The 22,306-nt window shown below is 38.3% G+C and overlaps 1 protein-coding gene across 1 annotated transcript in view; it reads left to right on the top strand.

Annotated features, from left to right (window-relative positions):
- The window catches only part of SIPA1L1 (signal induced proliferation associated 1 like 1), a 75,806-nt gene that overhangs the window by 48,181 nt on the left and 5,319 nt on the right, over positions 1 to 22,306 (top strand). The window contains exons 11-16 of the mRNA XM_075712632.1: positions 3,277 to 3,401; positions 6,187 to 6,305; positions 8,812 to 9,251; positions 15,253 to 15,492; positions 16,576 to 16,741; positions 20,082 to 20,325. Coding sequence (XP_075568747.1) covers positions 3,277 to 3,401; positions 6,187 to 6,305; positions 8,812 to 9,251; positions 15,253 to 15,492; positions 16,576 to 16,741; positions 20,082 to 20,325 — 1,334 coding nt within the window. The remainder of the gene's footprint in view (positions 1 to 3,276; positions 3,402 to 6,186; positions 6,306 to 8,811; positions 9,252 to 15,252; positions 15,493 to 16,575; positions 16,742 to 20,081; positions 20,326 to 22,306) is intronic.

The raw sequence follows: 22,306 nt of genomic DNA, 5'->3' as shown, positions 1-22,306 counted from the left end.
GTTCTTACAGGAGAAGCACTTTGCTTCTCATACTGTCCTTGTACACATGAATCATATTTATTCAGGACTTTCCAAGCATTTTCTACCAGGAGAAATGGAAAGCAATAAAAATGTAATTATGCAGGAAACTTTCCCTTGCCTCAATAAGCAAAGTAACGTCTGTCACATTACTAAAAATCACTGGAGTTCCATGTGCATCTTCTGTTGAGATGCGTCTGAAAGACCACATTCAGGGCAGCTCTGTAGTGATGTTTGATGTACCAGGTAGAGCTGATTGGTGATTAACCCATATATGTTGTTAAAATAGGGGAGAGATGTAGCATTCTATTGCTAAGATGTTGGAGAGAAGGATGGGCTGGAGTAAGTACCTAGCTGAGGGGGCACCATGTCCTGAAGGTAATCTTCCTGAGATGGGGCTCCAGTGTGCTCTAGGTATGCAAGTCCCTGAGATTTCCCGGTGCAGGAAATCTCAACTGCATAATTTGTGTATACATTTCTTTCTTGTTGCATGATATGACAGATTTGGAAAGTTTTTGAAACTTAAATGACTGGAAGCATGGGTGCGAGTCCAACCTCTGTCAGACATCGGTAAGAGCAGTAACTGCTGCCTCTTCTAGATTACTGGTCCATATCCTAAGCTGGGTATAGGCAAAAACTTCACTGCCTTCAAGAATGTCCAGGTTGGTCTTGCTCTATATATGTGTGTTTCGTATATTTATCCTGTGTTTACCTGAAGGTATGTATATGTAATAAATGATTATAGAATGTAAAAATGAAAGTTGAAAATACCAAAATAATGAGTTTCTTCTTATGACATATATATAAAATGTATATTTAAACAATTTCCCTGTTCTTTTAATCCAGATTGATTTCTCCCTCAAGTTTTTTGGCTTCGTTCCTACGTAGCCTAATGGGCTATATATTTAAGCAGCATAGAATATAGCACCACCTGCATTTATTCTTCCTGCTTTTAAATAGCCCACTTAATGTAAAAAAAGGAAATCTAAAGACATTTCTTGCTGCTCAATTAGTAGAGCAATGATTTTAATGAAATCAAATTAGCAACACGGTGGTTTTGTATATCTTTAGTCTTGAAAAAAGATCCCACATCATAAAATATGCCAAATGCAAAACTGACTGCTTTCATACATATGAACATTATGGGATTTAGGTAAGAGGACAATGCATAGAAAGTACAATATTGATACAACACAACTTTATCACACCAAGGTTTCTTAGGCTTTTGGCTTTTTCTTTTAGGTAACAACTTGTTAGTATTTTGTCATGAAAAGATATTCTTCCCAAAAATACTTTACAAGTCTTAAAAATTTGAAAATTACCTCAGATTGGTGTTTTAAGAATCAGTCAGCTTTTGAAATGTTGTGTTTAGACTTGTGCATCTATTGAATTGGTATTGAAATCATCATGTTTAATTTAGGTATTTGATTAAGTGAAGTTCTAGCTAGTCTGCGTGGATAGAAAAGGAAAAGCATTACTCACATAATGCAATTTGAATTTAAATTGTTTGCATTCAGAAGGCAGATATATCCAGGTGTTCTTCACTTCATCAAACTATGTGTTGGCTGTACCAGGGAGCGGTGAACAAAAGGGAAGTAGGGTCATGTTTGCGTAAAATTCACAAGGCCTGAGTTTCACAGTGTGACGTTTTGGAGCTGTGCTGCATGTACATGCATGTTCCAACTGCTTGTCTAAGGACAGGAGTGGGATTTGGTTCTTCTGAGTCATGTGATGTTTCTTTGGTGGGCTCATTTGAGTTAGTATGTACATAAACTTTCAAATGGGGTAGCCACAATGAGCTTGTTCTGATAGAGGGGCAGATGTCTGTTTACATTAGAGGTTGTGTGGGGCAGTCTGTAGCTAGTAGAGTAAGGAGAAAGCACAGTTTGGGGTATTTTTTCTGTTGTTGTATTAGACACTTAGAGCTAGAGAAACTCCTTGATATATAGAGAATATATCAGTTTGTAATTCTTTTGGATGTTACTCTGTGCATGTAGAGCTTTGGTAAAATTCTTTTCCTTTGGGGTATGTCTGATTTAAAAAAAAAAAAAAAAAGGCAACCAACAACTCAGAAATGCATTATTCTTGACAAATTCTTAATGGCTGATCTGCTAATTCTAAACCCAACTATAATTCTTACAGACTTATGAATGATTTACAAGTAATACAGAATTAATAGATTTAATTCTTGCGGACTTATAGGCATATAATGCATGTAGACTGCAGTATGGCACAGACACTGTGTGTCTCCTTTGTCATTAGATTGTTCTCCCTGAGTTTATCTCTGTTGAGCTTTCCAGAATCCACCTGACTAATCTAGCAGGATTTAGTTTTGAAGCTTTAATGTGGTGCAAGAAAACACTGTTTAAATGCAATAATGAAAGAAGTAATTAATAGAAGACAAAATGGACAAAAAATTCATTGAACTCTGTGTGCGTTCTTTTACAGCAGTAGGTGTACATGTCTCAGTGCTTTCCTATGCCTGTATTTAGTTTACACTAGTAAACTCAAACTATTTTATGATCCAATAGCTTCATAATTGACAGAATTTATACCTCCCAGGTTTGGGCAGTTCATAAGCGATACAGTCAACTTCATAAACTCTTAATTAAACTGTTTTGCAGTGTAATATTGCCCCAAATGAATCTACGTTGTTTGCATATGTGTCTGTGTCGCCTAGGTATGACCATACTACTCTTTTGCTTAGAACTGAGGAAAGTGGCCAAGATCCATGGGATTGTCCCAACAAACTTTCTGATGCTCACTTTGATTAGATTGGGGTAGTACTTTCCCGGTTAAAAGGATCCATCCTTGAAATCTTTTCCCAATAAACACATCTCATCTCCCTATGTGCCTTTTAACCAAACTTTTAAGTTTTACTCATTGCGGTCAATTTTTTGTAACCATGTAATGGTCTGGTCACCTTTCTGTGTAAACATCTATGTAAATGAAAACTAATAATTTTATTTCTCGATCTGTTTTTTTAATTGTATGCATTGTAACTAGATATTCTTTATCGAAGATGCTCAATAAATTAATGTGTACTGTAATCTTATGCATTAAAGGTGCTAAATGGGTCCTGGAGCTGCCACAAAAACTAAATGGAAAATCTTTATAAATGCCTCAAGCAGTTGTGCTATGCATTGCTCTGCCCTGTTGTCTGACACTAGCTTCTTAAAAGTGCTCTTTTTCCCCTTATGTGAGATTGATGCATATTTAAAATCATTATCTGCTTTGTTTTTTGGGGTGTTACAACAGGTTTGGAATTAGCCGTAGATCCCCCGCTTCCATTGACAGGCAGAACACGCAATCAGATACGGGTGGTAGCGGCAAATCCACACCCAGCTGGCAAAGAAGTGAGGATAGTATCGCTGACCAGATGGGTAGGTAATTAATTCTTTACAATGAGCAAGCGGTGCTAACCACAAGGTGACTTTGGCAATACCTCTCCATGCAGAGAAAGAACCCTCTTAAGCACTGTGTTTTCAGTGTCTTTCAAAGTTAACCTTGTTCATCAGGAGGAATAATTAGGTCTGGAGCATATACTGGCTTCTGCAGTCTGTTTCCTTGAGACCTATGAGTATCACCTGAGGAAGAACTGATTTCAGTTCTTCATTTGATTGTGGGACTAAATCTACCTTAATGCTCTTACCCTGAAACACTTTGTCCTTTTAGAAGCAGTTGGGTAGACACATTTATTAATTTCTCTTGCTGTTGAGGACTTGTTTGACCTGACCTACTCTCCCGAGTGGCTTGGCTTAGTTTAATTTTTGCTTAGTTTGTCTAAAGTGCTTGTGATTCTCCCTTTCAAATGGTGCTATATAAATGCAAATCGATTGTTTGATCATTGAAGCTATAAAAATACCATATACAAAATGGAAAAAATGCAATAAAGTTTAAATAGTGAGGTAAATCTACATCTTGGTAATCGCCTTCCACCAGTGTATACATTTTCATTGGACTTGGCAATTAAGCTGTCAGCTGAGGGAACATATTAACTACATAAAACAGCTGGGAACTGAGAATTTGCATTGTTAAGCCCTCATTTTAAGTTTTTGCACACAGACCTTTTGCTGCAGCTGTGGCTTGACTTGAGTGGATACCAGTGAGATTGACACCAATGGAAATGTCCTGCCTACAAATAGCATTGATCCAACCTGATGACCACAGTCAAGATTGCTCGACTGTTTTTTTCTAACTTTGTTACCACAGATTAAACAATTCCATACTTTTTCTGTTGCACATATAGATCAGCATTTTACTGCATCGCAGCTTTTGTTCTTTATAAATGGACTAGTGTGGAACACAGAATAAGGTTCAGTGAGATCAGCAGGAGTTTAAGGCAAATGCCAGCCTCAAGTTCTGGAGATGTACTTTGTTCACATACCTTCACAACCTCAGTGAGTTGTGCCTTGTTATTGAAGCCATCTGTCAGTCCCTCCCTCACAACTCCCCCCATACTTCTCACTAAAAAGCTGTGATTATACTGATCTGCCGTTCTCATTTTGACAGAACGATTTTTAATCACATATGTTTTGATACTGTTGTGATGGTAACGACACATGTAAAACTGATCTTTTGCTCAGCATTACTTCTGCAGACCAACAGTTGGGTGTTGATGCTGGCACTGAGTGGAGCTGCCAGCAAGTTCTGTTGTGCAGTGTCAGGTGTCACCATATTAGCAAAATAAATAAGACCAAAAAGAACAGGAAAAGTTGTGTGGCAGAAGAGATGGTTCCAGCATTTGGCAAAGGCTGAAAATGCATACTGATACATAATCCCTGTATTTTGTCTCTTGTGTGTTGTCCTGCATTCATAGAGTTGCAGCTGGAAGCTGCATCTCTGACTGGAGGCTTTATTGCCAGTCTGGTGAATCTTAGGTGAAATTTTGGTTCTGTGCCAAATAATTACATTTCTGCTTGGCATAATCTGTCTCAACGTAAATAAGGCATTAGGTGCAGTGAATCCACACACTCCTTCCTGGCCCATTCTTAGCTACAGAAGACCTTTGTTCTTTGTGCACCAACACGGCTTGTTACCACTTGCAGGGGGTATCAAGTTTGATGATGATATTATTATTATTATATTTTTAAAAGCTTTTTAATTTGTTTTTTTAGAAGATAGTAATGCTGCAGATCAAGATGAACAAACCATAACTCTGTTGGGGAAGGCTTTAAAGCACTGCATATTACCATGGGTATTGTTAAGTAGTTGGTGTTCATAAGCACATATTCTACCTAAAAGCACCATTTTTTGAAGTGCAGAATATTGCATAACCACAGGAGGGAAGATACAGATAAAAAGTTACAGCTAAGAAAGATTCTTTTAAAATACTGACCTTGTTCTCTGAGAAGGCAGTAACCTACCTGAAGGGCTGTGTCTGAACACCCTCTAGACCTCCATAGTTATCTCCTAGGAAAAAATAAGCTTAATTGGCAAAGAGCACTCCTGTGAGTGTCCATGTAAGATGAATGATGCGAATTCTGTCCACTTTTGTCTGGTTTAGTTTAATAAGTATTCCTTTCTTTTGTATATCTATGTAGTTTCCACATTCACAGCCATCAATTTTTAAGGGAATATTGTGATTTCAACAGATTTTTGCTATCGCTTCAATTAGACAGTGTTTATTTAACTCGCCTTAACTTCAACAAGAAGTATGTGTAGTAATTGTACTGGAGAAAATGTGTTCACTGAGGCGATCACTGTGGACTTCTGCTGTTGTACGGCCTTGCGTAGAATACAATTTAAGGAAACGTGGGTCTTCACGGTTTTTAATCTGTTGTCCACAGGCAATGTACATATAGAGATACAGTGTCAATACACTGTGAAAATGAATACTTCGCTGTTTTAATGCTCTGATACAGTACTGCTGGACAATAGGGGCATGATACCGTTCAGGTGGTTCTAACAAAAAAAAGCCAGGATGGTGGCTGCTGGTTTTTCATGAAGTCTTACTGATTTACGCCAGGCAGGAATGGGCCCTCACTTACTCACCTGTGTCTTGTCACAATATGTATTTTTTTATTTGGAATGAATTTATATTAGGTATCCAAAGGTTTGGGCTAATGGTAGTATTGGAAAAATTGCAGTGTAAAATTAGATTACACATTTTCTTAGTTTGTTGCACTGCTTACGGTCTTCAGTACATTGTTGTGTGCTGTATTGCAGAACCAACATGCCATCTCCCAGCAGTATCAAAAGTACTGCCATCCTTCAGAGAGAGCCCCAGTGGAAGACTGATGAGACAGGATCCTGTGGTTCACTTGTCTCCAAATAAACAGGGTCATGTAAGTTATCCTACAAAAGGAATTATTTAATGTTTTGCTCTTGCTCCACAAGCTCTTGATACCAAAAGTGTCGTTCAAAGTTGTATTTAGAGTGTCAGTTAAAAAAAGAAAGAAAAAAATCCTCGAGCCCTGTTCCCTACTAGAACATGGAGGAAGCAGTAGAGCAACACTGTTTCCTGAATCCTACAGAAGCTAAGCACAACCTGCTGAAATATTTATTAGTTAATAACGTTTTGTTGCCAGTTGAACAGCAACTTCTTGTCCCTTAATCTTGTGCTAAGTAGAGGATTTGTGGGAGTTTGCAAAGCTATTCCTAGACCTCACATGTGAAAGTTAAAAGTTTACTAATATATTTTATAATGCAACACTCAAAGTTGCTGCTTTGAAACAGAATAATGATCTTGCTTTTGGTTTTGTATTTTCTCCACTTTCCTCATCTAGTGTAAATACTACTTCCCTTTCCATAACCTACCTTGCACGCTGCTGGAAGACTTTGTCTGAAAGGTCTGCTAGAATCCTGCTGAAAAAAATCTTTCTTGTTTTATTTGTGTTTGGTGTCTAAATGGTAAATTCTGCCTTTCTGTCTCTGCAGAGTTAGATAGTCACACCTTTTTGGTATCGCTTCCTGATTTACATACAGAGAGATAGATAAATGCAGTAATGTTCATAAATGTAAAATGTCTCAAAATTATTTAAGTCACTAGACTCAAAAAAACCCCACGCTTTAAACCTTAAATTACCCAATAAGCTGTATCACTTGGGGTTTGTTTTTTATTTGTACAACCAGCTAAAATACGGACTTACGTTGCGTGATTATGCTGAAAGGGGTTAGCTGCATTTATTTAGGTGTGAGAACATCTTTAATTACTTCCTGTTATTTGCTCCTGCTTACCAGCACTCCTCTGTCAATACAATTGGCAGTGTTGCTTTTAGGTTATTAATTCATAGCAATGTATCTTTATTATTTAAAAAAAAAAAAAAAACACACCAAAAACACCACCAACACCACATCTGTCTTCATCTTCCCTGGAGCACAAACTAGTTCTTATATTTAGATTGACCTGTTTTCCATGAGATGTGTTTGACTGTATAATGATGTCATACATAACTCATTAGCTTGCGTGCAAAGTGTAGCACTGGAATTATTAATGCTTGCATTCTTCTCATTTAGTCATTGTTAAAGTAAATCTTCCTTATGTAGACGGATGGATGGGGGGGAGTGATGCAGTTCCTAATGAAGAGCAGTAACTTCAATTGGAGATAACTAGGAGTCCAGATCAACTTAATATTCCTCCTGTTTTTCTGTTGATTCTTGCTATAGTATAATAAGAAATGTGGATGCTGAAATCTCTTGTTCTCAGTATACATCAATTCTCTATTTTTCCTTCTTTTTCCAGTGAAAACAGAAACAGTATCTAATCTTTTATATTTGGCTGGGATCTCTGTCTATGCCTGTTTGGTAAAACTCCAGGGGTAGACAGATAAGAGAGATGGTTCTATGTCTCATTTCCATCCCTTCCCTTATTCCTGGACCATCTGGTCACCAAACAAGCCCATTGCTTACCGAAAAACTGGTTCGGTTCTGATTATATAGATGATCAGAACATAGATAAGATCTGTAGATGAAAACTGAAGTTAAGGAGTTCAGATGGATATCAGTACCCTAAAGGTAGGTGAGCTACTAAGCAGTGATGAGTGTATGGCAAGAACTTCTTCCTGTAATCGGATATTCCACCAATGCCCACTATGGAATTGAGGGCATTCAGCTTCTTCATAACAGCTGGCTGTAACCAAGGATGGAACACACAAACCAGCCAGACGCTGGCATGCCCTGGTGGGACAACTTAAAAGCATTGCATTAAAGCTTCTTTTCTTGCAATTTTGCTTTTCGGAAAACAATTTCAGATTAGTTAAATGGCATTTCAGTGGTCATTTGCAAAGGACACTCCTGCTGAGGAGGAAATATACCCTACTACAAAGGGGTAGGAAGAGCAGTGGTTATCTTGCCCTACTTTATCTTTTGATAGGCAACTGGATTATGAAAATAACGTGCCCTTTCTGTGGATTAGTTATGTTTCGTGTTCTAAAATGCTGGAGTCTTCAAATTTGAATATTTTTAATTATAGTAGTTACAAACCAAGTCAAAGTCTACACAGCTCAGCCGATTTCATTGGACTGGGCTGAGCAGAACTGTGCTTGAAAGGAAACAGTGTAATGTATTTTAGGACAAAATACAAACAACTCTGGCTTTCCCTGAATAGTTAAGTCATGGCTTCCAAATCCATATGAAGGCTTTTTATGTGCACTCAGAACAGAGCACATGCATTGTGTTGGAATGAAATTTTTAGAGTTATTAGTCTCCTCGTTGTATCTATCCAACACCTCAAGGTAGAAGAGCTCATACTGTGACTTTTGTAATCATTTGTTTCCTCCTCCTCTTTATTGCCATAATTCTGAAATAAACCTACAAAGTGTGGTTTTTTTTGGATTGTTGTTTCTTCTGTAGTCTGACAGCCACTACTCCAGCCATTCCAGCAGCAATACTCTCTCCAGCAATGCCTCCAGTGCTCACAGTGATGAGAAATGGTATGACAGTGGAGAGCGCACTGAATCAGAGCTGAACAGCTACAACTACCTTCAAGGGACTTCAGCTGATAGTGGCATAGATACCACTTCGTACGGGCCTAGCCATGGCAGCACTGCCTCCCTGGGAGCAGCAACATCTCCCCGTACAGGGCTAACAAAGGAGAAAGTGGCACCGCTGTGGCATAGCTCCAGCGAAGTGGTCTCCATTGCAGACAGGACACTGGAAAAAGACAGCCACATAGACCGAAAGACCGAGTCTTCACTGAGCCTGGATATTCACAGCAAGAGTCAACCAGCCTCCAATCCTCTAACAAGGGAGAACAGTGCTTACAGTCTTAGTGATGCCGTCTCGCATACAAGGTAATTTTCACCTCTTATGAGATTGACCCCTCCACACTCATTTTCCCATTCTCACTCTCTAGCCTATCAAAAGTGAGAAGTGGATGTTGAAGAGAGGTTTCTACTTATGTTAACCAGTGTTTTGAAAGATCTCACTGTCCAGAATGCTTGAAAATTAAGACCACCAGTAGTAGTCTTCGCATCTACTACTGCTTATAACGCTAAAGAATGTCTTTGAGAGCATGATCCATACTGCTGCTACTAAACTAATGTAAGACAGACATGTCTGATGTTTTTATAAGGAATATCTTGCAAGAACTGCAGTTCATATATGAATCAGAAAGGAAATCAGTCCATTTTGCTAATGCACATAATATTTGTGTTTAATATGAGGTTCTTTTAGTTTTGCAAGTACATGTTTCAGATGTTTTGCAATTTTTTTCCCCAGTCTTTTTGTTTAGAAATCTGCTTGCAGTCAGTATGATCAAGACTGAGAGCGAGGTGCTTGGGAGTGCTAGCACGTAGATTTTCATTCTGCTGGAACCTTGTGGATACGACACATGACAGTCACCTTCCTTCTCTCCCTCAGTTTTGGCACTTGTAAGATTGGCAATATCAAGTACATGTATAATGTGCTTGAAAACCTCAGATGGAAGATACCCGCTTTACAAGTTAATCAGAGCTGCTAGAGGCAGAAAGTATTTTAGACCATTTTCCTAATCCACTTCCCAAGAAGTATTTAGTGCGCTTTTTGAAAAATACTCATACTGTGCCATACTACCAACAAGAAAAAAAACACAGCTCTTTCAAGGAAGATGTGTGATCATCATCATTTGTTGCCTTTCCGGAGCCTGACTGTTGTGGTTTTTTTCTTAAGGCACATCTGTTTTGAGTGTGCATCTAAAATACCTACAGGCTGGAAGTCTGAAGCAATTTTTGCTAATTGTTTTGAGCAAAGCTATATTTATGCAAGGCTAGATGTTTTTCAGACAGTTTAACAACTCCTCATACAGTAGCTGCAAATAGGGGTTGTCATAGAGACCATAATGTAAGTGAATGGCCTCCATGTACTTTGTCATGGTAATTTTGACTAAGTAATCTATTAATGGTGGTCCTGCCCTGGTTTTCTGCTTCTTGGTAGGCCATTTTTGGCACTAAAGCTCATATTCAGTTGGTATAAATCCCACCAGGTCTTTGAGACTGGTGTGTCTCGTAGCTATGCATGCATGAAGGACTTACTCAAGTAAGTCTGTAGAAAACACTATGCAGAGGGATTTACTTAGATTTTGGGCAATGTTAGCATGTGCCCCTTTCTTGGAGGTAAAAATCTATATGGTGGCTATTTACAGTTGCATTCCTTTTATTTTAAGACAAGCATGTTTATATGCATTTTTTTAACATTCATTAGAATTTACCACATGCCCTGCAGTACTGGTCTGAATGTAGCTAGCAGTAGCATTAAATGTGAGATTCTTATACAAAATGCTGATTGTAATAAAGTTGTCAGTAGCATTTCTGTTTGGAAGGATTTTTTTCAGAAGCGACTCAGAGAAGCCTGGAAAACTTACATGTAACTCTTGGAAGCTTTATTGTAAAGGTGTGCCTAATGGGAATGGCATCTTTGTACATCTGAGGTTCTGGTTTCCTCTTCTCTGAGCACCAAATAGGGTTAGTTCGGTAGAAAAGCTGAGAAAATTTAATAGAAAGAACCGTATCTTCACAGGGCAGGCATACCCTGACAGCTGTCATCTTTGTCTGCCATGGATATACTTTGCAACTTGATTGCGAACTTAAGTCTAGGATGTTGTCTCATTATTTATTACATGATAGTGTTGTGTCTCCAAACATGGTATTTTCTCTGGTTGATTTGGATTAATTTACGTGATGTTTCTCTCATGATGCTGAAATGACTCTCTACATGGTTTTTTGGGTCTGTTACTGAAATTTCCAGCTAAAGGTTCCCTAGGCTTTATGCTAAAGATGACAGTTGGGGTTTTTTTCCAGTTTTGTTTAAAAATCAGATGTTAAAAATGCAGCTCTTTGCAAAGAGGAGCAGTAGAAATTTGTAGAACACGGGGGGAGTGATACTTGAGAAATACTGCAATCCTTGTACCCACATAGTTTATTTTGGCAGAGAAAAAACAGACTGACATGTGTTCCTTCTTTATTATTTCTTATTTTTGAAGACTCGAACACGTGTTTGTCTCACAATAAAGCAAAGGCGCACAGTCTGGGCTAAAAAGCTTCCATTTTGTTTCTCATGGCATCCTCAGTTGGTGGTTGCACACTGAACAGCAGTGCTGACCTGAGGATATCCTAGGTCCAGCTGTTTGCTGCCAACTCTCCCATAGCTCTTTCTGTGGAGGCACAACAGCCTGGAGCTGGAGGCTTGTTAAACTGACACTTCCAAAATGTAACCACAGCTGCCTGCTTCAAGGAGGTGAAGGAGAGGAGACTAAAGGATGATTCTGAACAGGCTACTTTTTGTGAGCAATGAACAGCTTAATTGGTGTGTTTCTCGATCGGTTTCTAAATTGTTATCCTTTGTTGCCTCTCAGATTTTTACCTTTTGCCTGTGGATGCCAGAATGTCTCCGACATCTTTAGAGTTGGGTTTCTGAGCAAGAAGAAAAGGAATTTTGCCCTAAAAAGAACTCAGTGACAAAAGAAAAGAAAACAACCACAAATTAGGGTGTTTGTGTCTGTAGAAGACAGGAGCGATAATTAGTGTTCAGATCATTCGATGGTGCATAAAAGAACTTGTACCTGAGAATTGGTGGCAAAATGTAAATTATAGTGATTAACTTTTACAGCAGAGCTTCTGGCTGGGTATTATTTTTCTTTTCCACCCCCATTCCTAAAGTCCTTCCTGATGATTGTGCAGATTTCTCATAGCATCCCAGGAGAATTGCATTATGTAGGCCAGTAATTATACAGAATCGTTATAGCTGAATGTCATTAAATGAAGCCATATGCGCTGATGGCATGAATTCCCTAGGAAAAAAATAAAATCAAACTTTCATTTCCACCGAAACGATACAGTTTCTTATCGTCCTCTTACCAAAACTAGAAGGAAAATCATGGCGGTTTCAAGTACCTTTTTCATTACTTCTAATAATCTTAAGATACTTAAAATATTATTTAATGATTGTAGAATACTTTTATGAATGGCTCATCTGCAATTCTTTCAGATTGCCCTGTAGTAGTTAAATTTTTCCTTAATTTAATCCTTGATGTCCAAATAATTGAGGTGGGAGGTGGGGGACCATCACTAACTGTCTCTGTGTCCTGAGAATATGAGGACTGAATTTCTTCCAGATATAGTCAAGCTGGTCCAGGTGTCTGTTACAGTATGAGGAATTCTCTGCGTGCCTCTTGGTGTCAAATACTCTCGTAACTTCCCATCACTATCGCAGTGCTCCTGCTCTGATTTAGTTTTTCTAGAGTTTATCCAAAGCCTTTTGCTCTGCAAACATGCTCTCAGTTAACATTTATCTGTCAGGACCCTATTGACCTGCTTGTGTTTACTTGTAGGGTGAAAAGCATCAGTCATATCCACAGTTCTGTACATAGTTCCTGAAACAGAATATCCTCCCAAAATACTATGTTGTAAAACCACGGCTCAAAATATGCAATACACGTTAAAGAGAAGTGTATTTTAAACTGTATGCTCATTTTCTTGCTTATTTGCCAGGCTGCTCTTGGCATCTATTATATGATACATATTATAATAAATATTAAATTAATAATATGTATAATAATACACAATGCATAAATAAAATATGATATATAATAAAATGTTATATTAATTTTATTATATATGCATATGCATTTTATATATAAATTTCATGTAGTGCATACTGAACATCATTTGTTGCCTCTTTGCCTAGTAATATTAAGGATCAACACTACCAGTCTACCTAGGAGTTGCTATTGTTTTTATCAAGAAATGTTTTCCCATAACTAGCACTTCCTTGAGAACCACCTGATGGATGAAAGAGTTCTGAAATGTGATCATACTTCCCTTTTCCTACACTGAAACAAAAGACTTCTCCACTTCTTGAGTGTATTTAGAAGGGGGTAAAAATGAAAAAAAAAAAAGCAAGCCCCATACATTTTCTTTAAAGATGTGCATATTCCCCAAATCTCGGTGGTTTAATTTTGTGGTGGTGATGCCTCACAGATGGGCTGGTTTACTCGGCATGTGCAGGAATTTTCTTTCAGTATTGAAAAAGAAGAGAGAAGGGGGAATGAAGAGAAATTTACTGCCTCTCCCCCTAGCTCTTACTTTCCTCTGCTTTCTTGCTATAAATCGTGTTTACTTGTAGCTGCTACAAATATGAAGGTTGTAATGTGCAGCACCAAATACACGGGCTTGATGGACAGGAAAATCTCTTCCTGTATTTTCGCAACCTGCCGTCTTTTGTAAAGGCCTTTCAAATGTACAGGTGGAGGGAAGAAAAAAATAATTCTATAATACAAAATCCGTACTATTGACATTTGATTTGCATACATATGGGGAGATGCATCTTGCCCCTGATGAGAGGGACTTCACAGCCATCCCCATTAGATGGAAGCATGGGCTGCAGCAGCCAGTGCTGGTTGAGGTGGGAAGACTACAGTCCACTCGGACTCCTCATTAAATCTGCAGCACTTAGCTGCTGGGACTCATGGTGCTTAACTTGAGCCATATGAAAATAAAACACAGTCGAAGGTGACTTTTTAGACTCCATCTGTGGTCAATGGAGGGAGAGGAGAAACTCCAAAGCATTAATTCTCCCTGTCTGAGACTCCTAATTTAAAATGAGGAGAATCACCTCCTAAGGATATTTCTCCATTGACTACACCAGGAGCCAGACAAGTGGCATAGATTAGGTAACTGACTTCTGTAAGGCTAAATGTAGGTGAGATTATTTTCCCAGGTGGCAACATAAGTTTAACCTTAAATTCTTTTTTCTGTTTCAGTGAGAGAGAGATGTGAAAATGCATTGTTTTATCAAGATATGAAAAGAGTGTTAAAGAATTTTCTGTTAAGCTAAGAGCGAAGAGATTATTCAGAGACTTTATTCAGCCTTCCTGCTAATTTTTATTTCTCAGTCAGAAACTGTTCTTTACCACCGGGCCATCTGTTTCAAATTCCTTCCTTGCAGTGTTGGATACAGGGATGAAAATGTGGCAAAGTTGTGTAGAGAGCTGATAGAAAACTGGTCTTCAAATATATAGTGCTATTTCAGTACTAAGGCTGTACACAAAGTTTTCCTGTAACTGTACTTAGAAATGTCTGACCTTCTAAGGTTGTTCTAGTAAATACTGTCTTAAGCTCTAGTGTTCCTGATATGATGCAAGTTGCATCAGATTGGAATATTAGCATAAATGAATAGTAGCTCCCCTCTAAAGGCATCTTCCTTTTTCCAACAAATAAGATGCAGTTGGTCATCCCAACTGTTTTTTCTGGCTAGATGAATTGTGATATAAGTTAGAGACCTGCTCAAACTTCTCAGTTTAAGAGTCTGTCTTTGCAATTGGTAACGGCTTTTTAGGCAAAATCCAGGAAGCCCTCTGTTGAAAGATGCGTGGGTTTCTTCTTTGGTTTGTTGTGGGGTCTTAAAGAGATGTTTCCTGTTGCTTAAGTTCCTGCACAGTATGTTTTCTTCCACAGCCAGGAATTCCAGCAAGAAATTGGACTTGCGTTCTTTTTTGCTAATTCAGCTACAATCTCTTTTATTACTTTTAAGCTGCCTAATGACCATGAACCCTAGATTTCCTATTTGTGAAGGGGAATGAGGGGAGGGTGGTATATTGCATCCTTAGAGGTTGCTTACAAAACTGTTCATTACTATGTGAGATCTTTTTAATGAAACATTGGTGGAAGGCTCTTAAGAATAGCAAACTGGTTTTGCTACTCTACCCACTATTGATAAGACTAACATCTTGTGCCCGGAGTTCTGCTTTAAAAATAGTTAAACAAGGTGCATATACACACATTTGAGGCAAATATTGTCTTTATTATGTTTTTCTCCTAGTACCATGAGCTCACGACACTCTGCCAGCCCGGTTGTTTTTACCAGTGCCAGAAGCTCACCTAAAGAAGAGCTTCATTCTGCTACTTCACCCCAGCTCGCACCTTCTTTCTCCTCCTCCTCTTCCTCCTCATCTGGTCCTAGGACTTTCTACCCTCGCCAGGGTGCTACTAGCAAGTATCTGATTGGATGGAAAAAGCCAGAAGGGACAATAAACTCAGTGGGGTTTATGGATTCAAGAAAGTAAGACTGTTTTTTGATTCTCTTGTTTGGTTATTTACTTTAATTGTAAAGAAGCACTGAGATCTGTCGCTCTTCCCTGTACAGAAGAGCTCAAGACTATTTAATAGAATGCTTAGTCTTTTGTAGAACTTAATCTCTAATCTAGAGTTCTGCAGTCAAGCTTAAATATTTGATAGCTGGCTAATCTAATTCACTGTTAAGTTGTAAAAGATTTTTTTTATTGTTTCTAGAGCACTGTATGGATTTCAGTCCTATTAAAGCTTATCTTTCCTTGGGACTTCTTAAAGATGACTCAAAAATGCTGTTCAAGCAAATATTAAAAATCCTCTTAACATAGAGCCTGAGTTCTTCCTTAAGCCTCTCATCTGTGTAGTAGTACCATGCATGCTATTCATTAGCTCTGTGGCACTCCGTGTTGCCTTGTTAAGATGGCTGCCAGCATCCAGTCTAAGTGGCTTAAAGCAAGCCAAGGTCTCTCTGAGTTACAGTATGCAACCATCTCTTTTGAAAGAGAAGCTGAGAAACAACTTACTAGTGAAAATATTGTTCCTTTAAGTCTAGCGTGACTTGGAAAGCAAGTGATTCAGAAAGCCTATTTCAAAGTAATTTATTCAGCCTTTCTTGACTTTTATTGGGTCAAGCACAGTATCCCTAGATGATACTGATAACTGGCTGCCAGAAGGAGATGGTGAAACTTTGTGAAAACCTCTTTATAATAAGACAGTTAAAAGATTTAAGAAACATAGTGATTTTGCAGCTTTTGGGCTCATTTAAGACATTTATATTTTTTTAGTTTTGTACAGAATATACGTTATATTAATAGATTCAGTCCCTTATTGGGAAAATGTATTATGATAACCTTTGAGTGTATTGCTAGTTGATTTTTTTTTAACAAGTTTATTGCTTCAGCAGGTACTCATTAAGATCAGGCTCTACAGTATTAGCAGAACTCCTTCCTTCCTCCGTGCCCCCCACCTAGGTTTTTTCTTTGAAAATCTTGAGGGTGCTATAATTCTTGTTTCATTCATACCTCTTGAACCAGGGCTTTGAGACCTGAATGTGTCTGTTCCCATTTCATTTAAGACGCCACCAGAGTGATGGCAATGAAATGGCCCACCCTCGGCTGCGTGCTTCAGCGAGAGATCTACGAGCATCACCGAAACGAGCATCCAAGTCCACCGTTGAAGAAGAGCTGAAGAAATTGATAGATCTTGATAGCCCAACACCTGAATCCCAGAAGAATTTTAAGGTATGTGAAAGAGAGAGTCTGTCATCTGGCCATCTCTTGTCACAGTTAAGTGAAATCTGAGAATACCTGCAGAGCAACACACAGGTCCTCATAGTTTGGTTGTTACAAAATAGAAATGTGTACAGTTACACTTTATAAGAATTTGATGATTGAGTTCATTGCTGCCTAAGCATATCAACTCATACAGCAAATGCATCACAGTTTGGAACAGGATGAAGGCTGTGAAGCTTTTAAGATTCCTGTGTAGAAGATGCTGAGAGTGCTTTCAAAGCAGTCAAAGCTGAAGCGTTCATTCATACAGAGCTTACTCGGTTGGACTTTGCATTGGACTCCAGAGTTTCTCAGATTGGAGTTTTTCTAGTCATACCCATGACAGGAAAATAAAATGCAAGGGACTCCCTGAATTCTCATCATGGACAACAAGTCATCTGTTTATCACAGACTTACCTACTAGAGAAGTGTATTTGGGGAACGGTTTCATTATTACAGTCACTGCAGTATTATTACAGTTTTGTGTGCAAATTTAAAGAGACTAGTATACCAAATTGCAAAGAATGTTTAGGACTGCTGGCTCATGGAAAATACTGTAGTGCTGTCTTATGCATTTGAATTGTTCTTCTCTGATTGCATCACTAGGCTGTGACGACTTGACAGTATTGAAACTCCTTGCAAAAAGCACAGTTTTATGCCTCTCTAATCCTATTACTGCACAAGGATCAAGAATGCTTCCTAAACTTCAGCAAATATTTATACAGAATAAATAGTTAGAAATGTTTCCTGATGTGTAAAATGTGTATAATAACACAAAAGTGCATATATACATATTTTAAAAATCCGTCATTTTGAAGAGAATGTCTCAATTTCTACAGTCTCTGTATACAGTCAGTACTTAACAGCTCAGGCTCATCACCTAGAGCCCAAATGGTTTCCACAGCAACCATGCAGAAGAGCTGCAACTTCTTTCTTTGCTTGTAAAACCCAAAGTGGCTTATTAAAACTTGTAAGTGCTAGGTTCTGTACACAGATTATTTCAGATGTTACCTTTGAGGCTGGAGGGTGGGGGAGGGGGGGAGGAAACCCACTTGCCAATGGCAAGATATGGTTTTCTTATGTTTGTGGTAGTTCTGAGGGGAGTGGGATGTGGAGATGTGAGCATCCCGTTGGCTGTTTTGAGCAAGGGGGTTGTTCTCATTCCAAGAAATCCCATTCAGTTTAAAGAGGTGACCTGAAGACCATGGTTTTCTGCTTTGGGGTTAGTGAATCAATTCTTACCCTGATCTTTATTTCCTGGTGACTGTAACAAGTATGTTAACTCAGGTTACACTTTTGATAAATTTCAGCAAGTTGCTAACACTCTATCATACCAATAAATTAAATCTTTTCCATTTTCAAAGTAACTCTCATTTCTGTCAGCTGCATTTATATTTCATCTTGCAAAAAAGTTGCTCTTAACAGCATAAAAATTCTTTGACAGTTTAAAAAAAAGAAAAAAGAAAAAGAATGATAATGCTCTTCATCAGTTTGCTGCACACAGACCAGAAATTCTCCTCCTTCCTGTCTGTTGGCTGCCAAAAGCTTTGTTTGCTAGTAGAATTTGTTCTAGGCTGTGATTTCTGTCTTGTGCGTCTTTTTATTATCTTCCCAGCCTTCCTTATCTCCTTACCTACTACTTAATGCATTGTATCTTCTCAGACAAGTCACCCTTCTTTTTCTCTTCCCTCTGCTCTATTACTAAAGACAATTCTTACCAGCATTTACTCTGTTTCAACTCCATCAGGTGTTCCTATCTGTGCAACCTCTTAGTCTCAAGGTCTGATATTAACTGGTGGTTCCAGCTCCCAGTTGTTTAACACTAAGTGAACTATACGACCCTTGAGTAAACATTGCTTGACTTAGCAGCTTTTTCTTTTCCTTTGCCACTTCAGTACAAGTGCTGGGAGATTTCACTGGATCATAACATGAACCTGCTGATTGAGCTTTTAAATTTCAGAATAAAAAAGCAGCCTGATCCTCAATGTAACACAAGTGAGAACTGTGTACCAGAAGTTGTGATTTCTGTAGTGTTAGCTGTATATGCAAGGTTCATACTGTGATGGGCGTGTCTTGAGGGAGGCAATGCAGAAGGGAGAAGCTGATGTAATAGACAGTTGGCATGGCACATGGCTTCTTTTTCCTTCCTTGTCTTTTGATGATAACAGGTTTTTGAAAGTAATCTTAATTGTTTCTGATCCTTAATCTGTAAAAGCAAAACCTGCAGCAGTCTTTTAATATTAGAATTTGTAATGTTTGGGGGGGAAAAAATTCTGGCAGATTGACTTCCATTGAACAGTACCAATAGTCCCTCCTCCACACTCTTCTCCCACCTTGTAGTGTGGGATTTTCATCGCAGGAATAGATTACCGTCTGTTTAAACATTTTTTTTTCCTTTTTCTGAGAAGAGATAACTATTTTACTGTGCAAATGAGCAACTCTTTATAATATTTAATCACTCTTTCCGGAAATCACATTATCTCCCTTTTTGTTTAAACTTGCTTACAGAGCAAATGAGGATGGTGAGGTCTTCCTTTCTGTTTGCAATTTCTCCTTGAAAGCCTTTGGACCAAATTTCAACCAAACCGTAAAGAAATGTTATGTCTTAGAGATAGTTGTATTGCTGCAGGTTTCATGAAAATCAGTGTGTCTGCTGATGGGAATGGTTTGATAGCAGCTCGCTGGCACTGGCCAGAGAGTACGTAACTCCAGGCTAACCACAGTGTTGCTTTCTCCTGTGTGGAGCATGGAGGAAGCTGGGATGATGGTGGGGCTAAGACGCAAGTTCCCTTGCTCGTGGGACTACTTATTTAATTTTGATTCAAATCCTTCTGAAGAATCAAAGCAGTGGTGGGTGTTCCTAGTTGTTCGGTAATATGAGACTCTTAATTAGTTGGCATTTGCTGGTGCTCTGCCCACAGGAAGGCAGCCTCCCCCAGGCAAGTGGGGAGAACTCTGGTTTATGCAGCATTCAGTCTGTTTCTGTAAACATCTCTCTGCTACACATCAGCTCTAGAATCTGTGAGGGCTGCCTGAGATTTCTACTTCAGGAGAAGTTTGAAAGGTGTTTAAAAGGTAGAATGTGAGATTGGCTAAAAAAGACCTATATATGTTATCTAGTTATAATCTTCAAAACAGATTCCTTTAGTTCTTTTTCCTATCCACTCTGAAAAAATACTATGTTAACACTTGCTTTCTTATTTAAAAAAAAAAAAAAGTTTTAAAAAACAATTGCAACATAGACTTCAAAAGCTTCTTTATTGATCTTTTTTTTTCTCATTTCTTTTTATTTGTTTTTATGAATGTATAGTCTCACACTCTGTCCTGTCAGTCTCCCTTTCCCAGCACTCCTACCACAAGGCGTGCCTTGCAAAGGACTCTGTCAGACGAGAGTATTTACAGTGGTCAAAGGGACCACTTCTTCACCTCACGGGCCTCGCTCTTGGACCAAGCCATGCCAAATGATGTCCTGTTCACCAGCACGTACCCTTCTCTCCCAAAGTCGCTGCCATTACGGAGACCATCGTATACTTTGGGAATGAAATCACTACATGGTAGGTGTATTTCCCATTTTTCTACTTTCAAAGGAATCCTTTGTGAATCATGTTAAGGGAAAATGTTTGTTATGGCAATTAGTGCTTCCATCTTGATTTTGCTAAAATGAGGAGAGTTAAGTCGCATGCCTGAAAATATAAAATAGGATGGGAATTTTCTTCTTTTCCCCTCACTTCACTGGGTATAAGACTGCATGACTGGTTATGCAGTCACCTTGTGGAGAGAGTACAAAAATTTGCCTCATCAGCTGTAAGTTTTCACCATTTCTTCCAGGACTCATCTGGACAAGTTGGACCAATGGGCAAATAACGTATGACTGGTTATCCACCAGTGACAACTTCAGTTTTCAGTTCCTTTAGTGTGGGATTATGGGAGCAAAATACTATTAGGAAAATAATGATATAAAAGTGGATAAATACCATTTATACATTTGGACGTACAGCTACACCAGATACAGCTTTTATTGCACCAACTGTTTTTAAATTCGCTGCCTTACCCTATTCATTTTACAGGACTTGAGTTACTTAATTTTAGTGACACATCAACAGCTAACAAGAAAAAGTTACTTGGTAAACTGCTGTCAAGAAGGCAGTCAGCTTTCCCCCATTAGTTTACTGAAAAGTCTCAGTAGGATTATCTGATAGGTTGTGTGTTGCTGCATGTGAATGTCTCGGTGAGAAAGGGAATTTTCACAGGTTCCCACTGTACCTCATAACTAAATGTGTACTAAATGTGTTTTCCAGAAATAGAGCTAGATCTCACAGTGTAGGATTCTGCAGTGTTTTCTGAAGTATGTCTGCTGTAATTTATTCACGTTTTAGTATGTTTCAAGAGGAAAACGCAAGGCTATCAATAGATTCAACTCACTATAGTGGGCACTAAGCACAGTCTGTATTTAGATGCTTAAGATGCATTTGACAGTGAAGGCTGCTGAAGAAATCTATTTTAAATTCTTTTCATCTGTCTGTGATCACCAGGCATCAGTTTTCAGTGTTGAACCTGACATTTTCATGAGCTGTTGTTTCTGTATAACATGTTTCTTGTGTAAGAGTTAGGAAACTGAGCTGTCTTCACTTCTGCTTTTTATATGCACAAAAATAACTTTGCAGACTTGGTTACACTTGTTTGTTACTTGGATTTGGATTCTGAGGGCTTGGGGTCAGAAGATTAATGATGCCATCTGAGTAGAAGTGGAAAGTGGCACTTGGTCTCTTTTTGCTTAGATGCCTGTATTTTCCGAAAAGAAAACCACAAAACCTTCTTTCACTGTCATGTTCTCTTCCACACCAAACCAACTGCTCCTCCTAGCACAAAAGCTTTCTACATTTATCAACAAAACCAGATTTTTCTATTTTCTATAAAATGTAGGCCAGCATGATAAAAGAACCAGCTATTTGAGTGACACACAAATTGTCTCCCCCCCCAACTTGCCTTTGCTGATAGAAGGATTAAGTAGAGCTGGATATTTAATACCGCAAGTATTTGCTGGCTTCCAGCTATTCATAATTCTTTTAATTCAAAGATCTTAAGAACAAAAAACGGCCATTCCAGAGCACCTTCGTTTGTTTTGAAGAGGGAAAACAATGATCTAAAAATACTCTTATTTACTCATCTCTCTTAATTAACAACCCAACTCACACTTTTAAAACAGGTAATTTTTGAAACGGTTATTTTTTTCTTCTAATTCTGTGTATCTTTTCACTAATTGTAAATATTTTTCATGTTAAAAACTTCCCAAATAACTGCCCTCTTTTGCGGGATAATACAGAATACTCAATGTTAATACTGAGCTGAACTTATGTTTATAAAAGTAAACACAAAAAAAAGTAAACAAAAAAAAAAATTCAAGATTTTTGAGCAAAGAAGCGAATGCAATGTAGCTTTTCTGGGCAATGTTTCCCAGGCAGCAATATTATTTAGCTAATCTTATTAGAAAGATATTTTAGTTATCGAAGTTACATAGTTATTAGACTATCCAAA

The sequence above is a fragment of the Pelecanus crispus genome, chromosome 6 (assembly GCF_030463565.1).
Source record: "Pelecanus crispus isolate bPelCri1 chromosome 6, bPelCri1.pri, whole genome shotgun sequence".
NCBI classification, from domain to species: Eukaryota; Metazoa; Chordata; class Aves; order Pelecaniformes; family Pelecanidae; genus Pelecanus; species Pelecanus crispus.
This window is presented reverse-complemented; position numbering and strand designations above follow the sequence as displayed.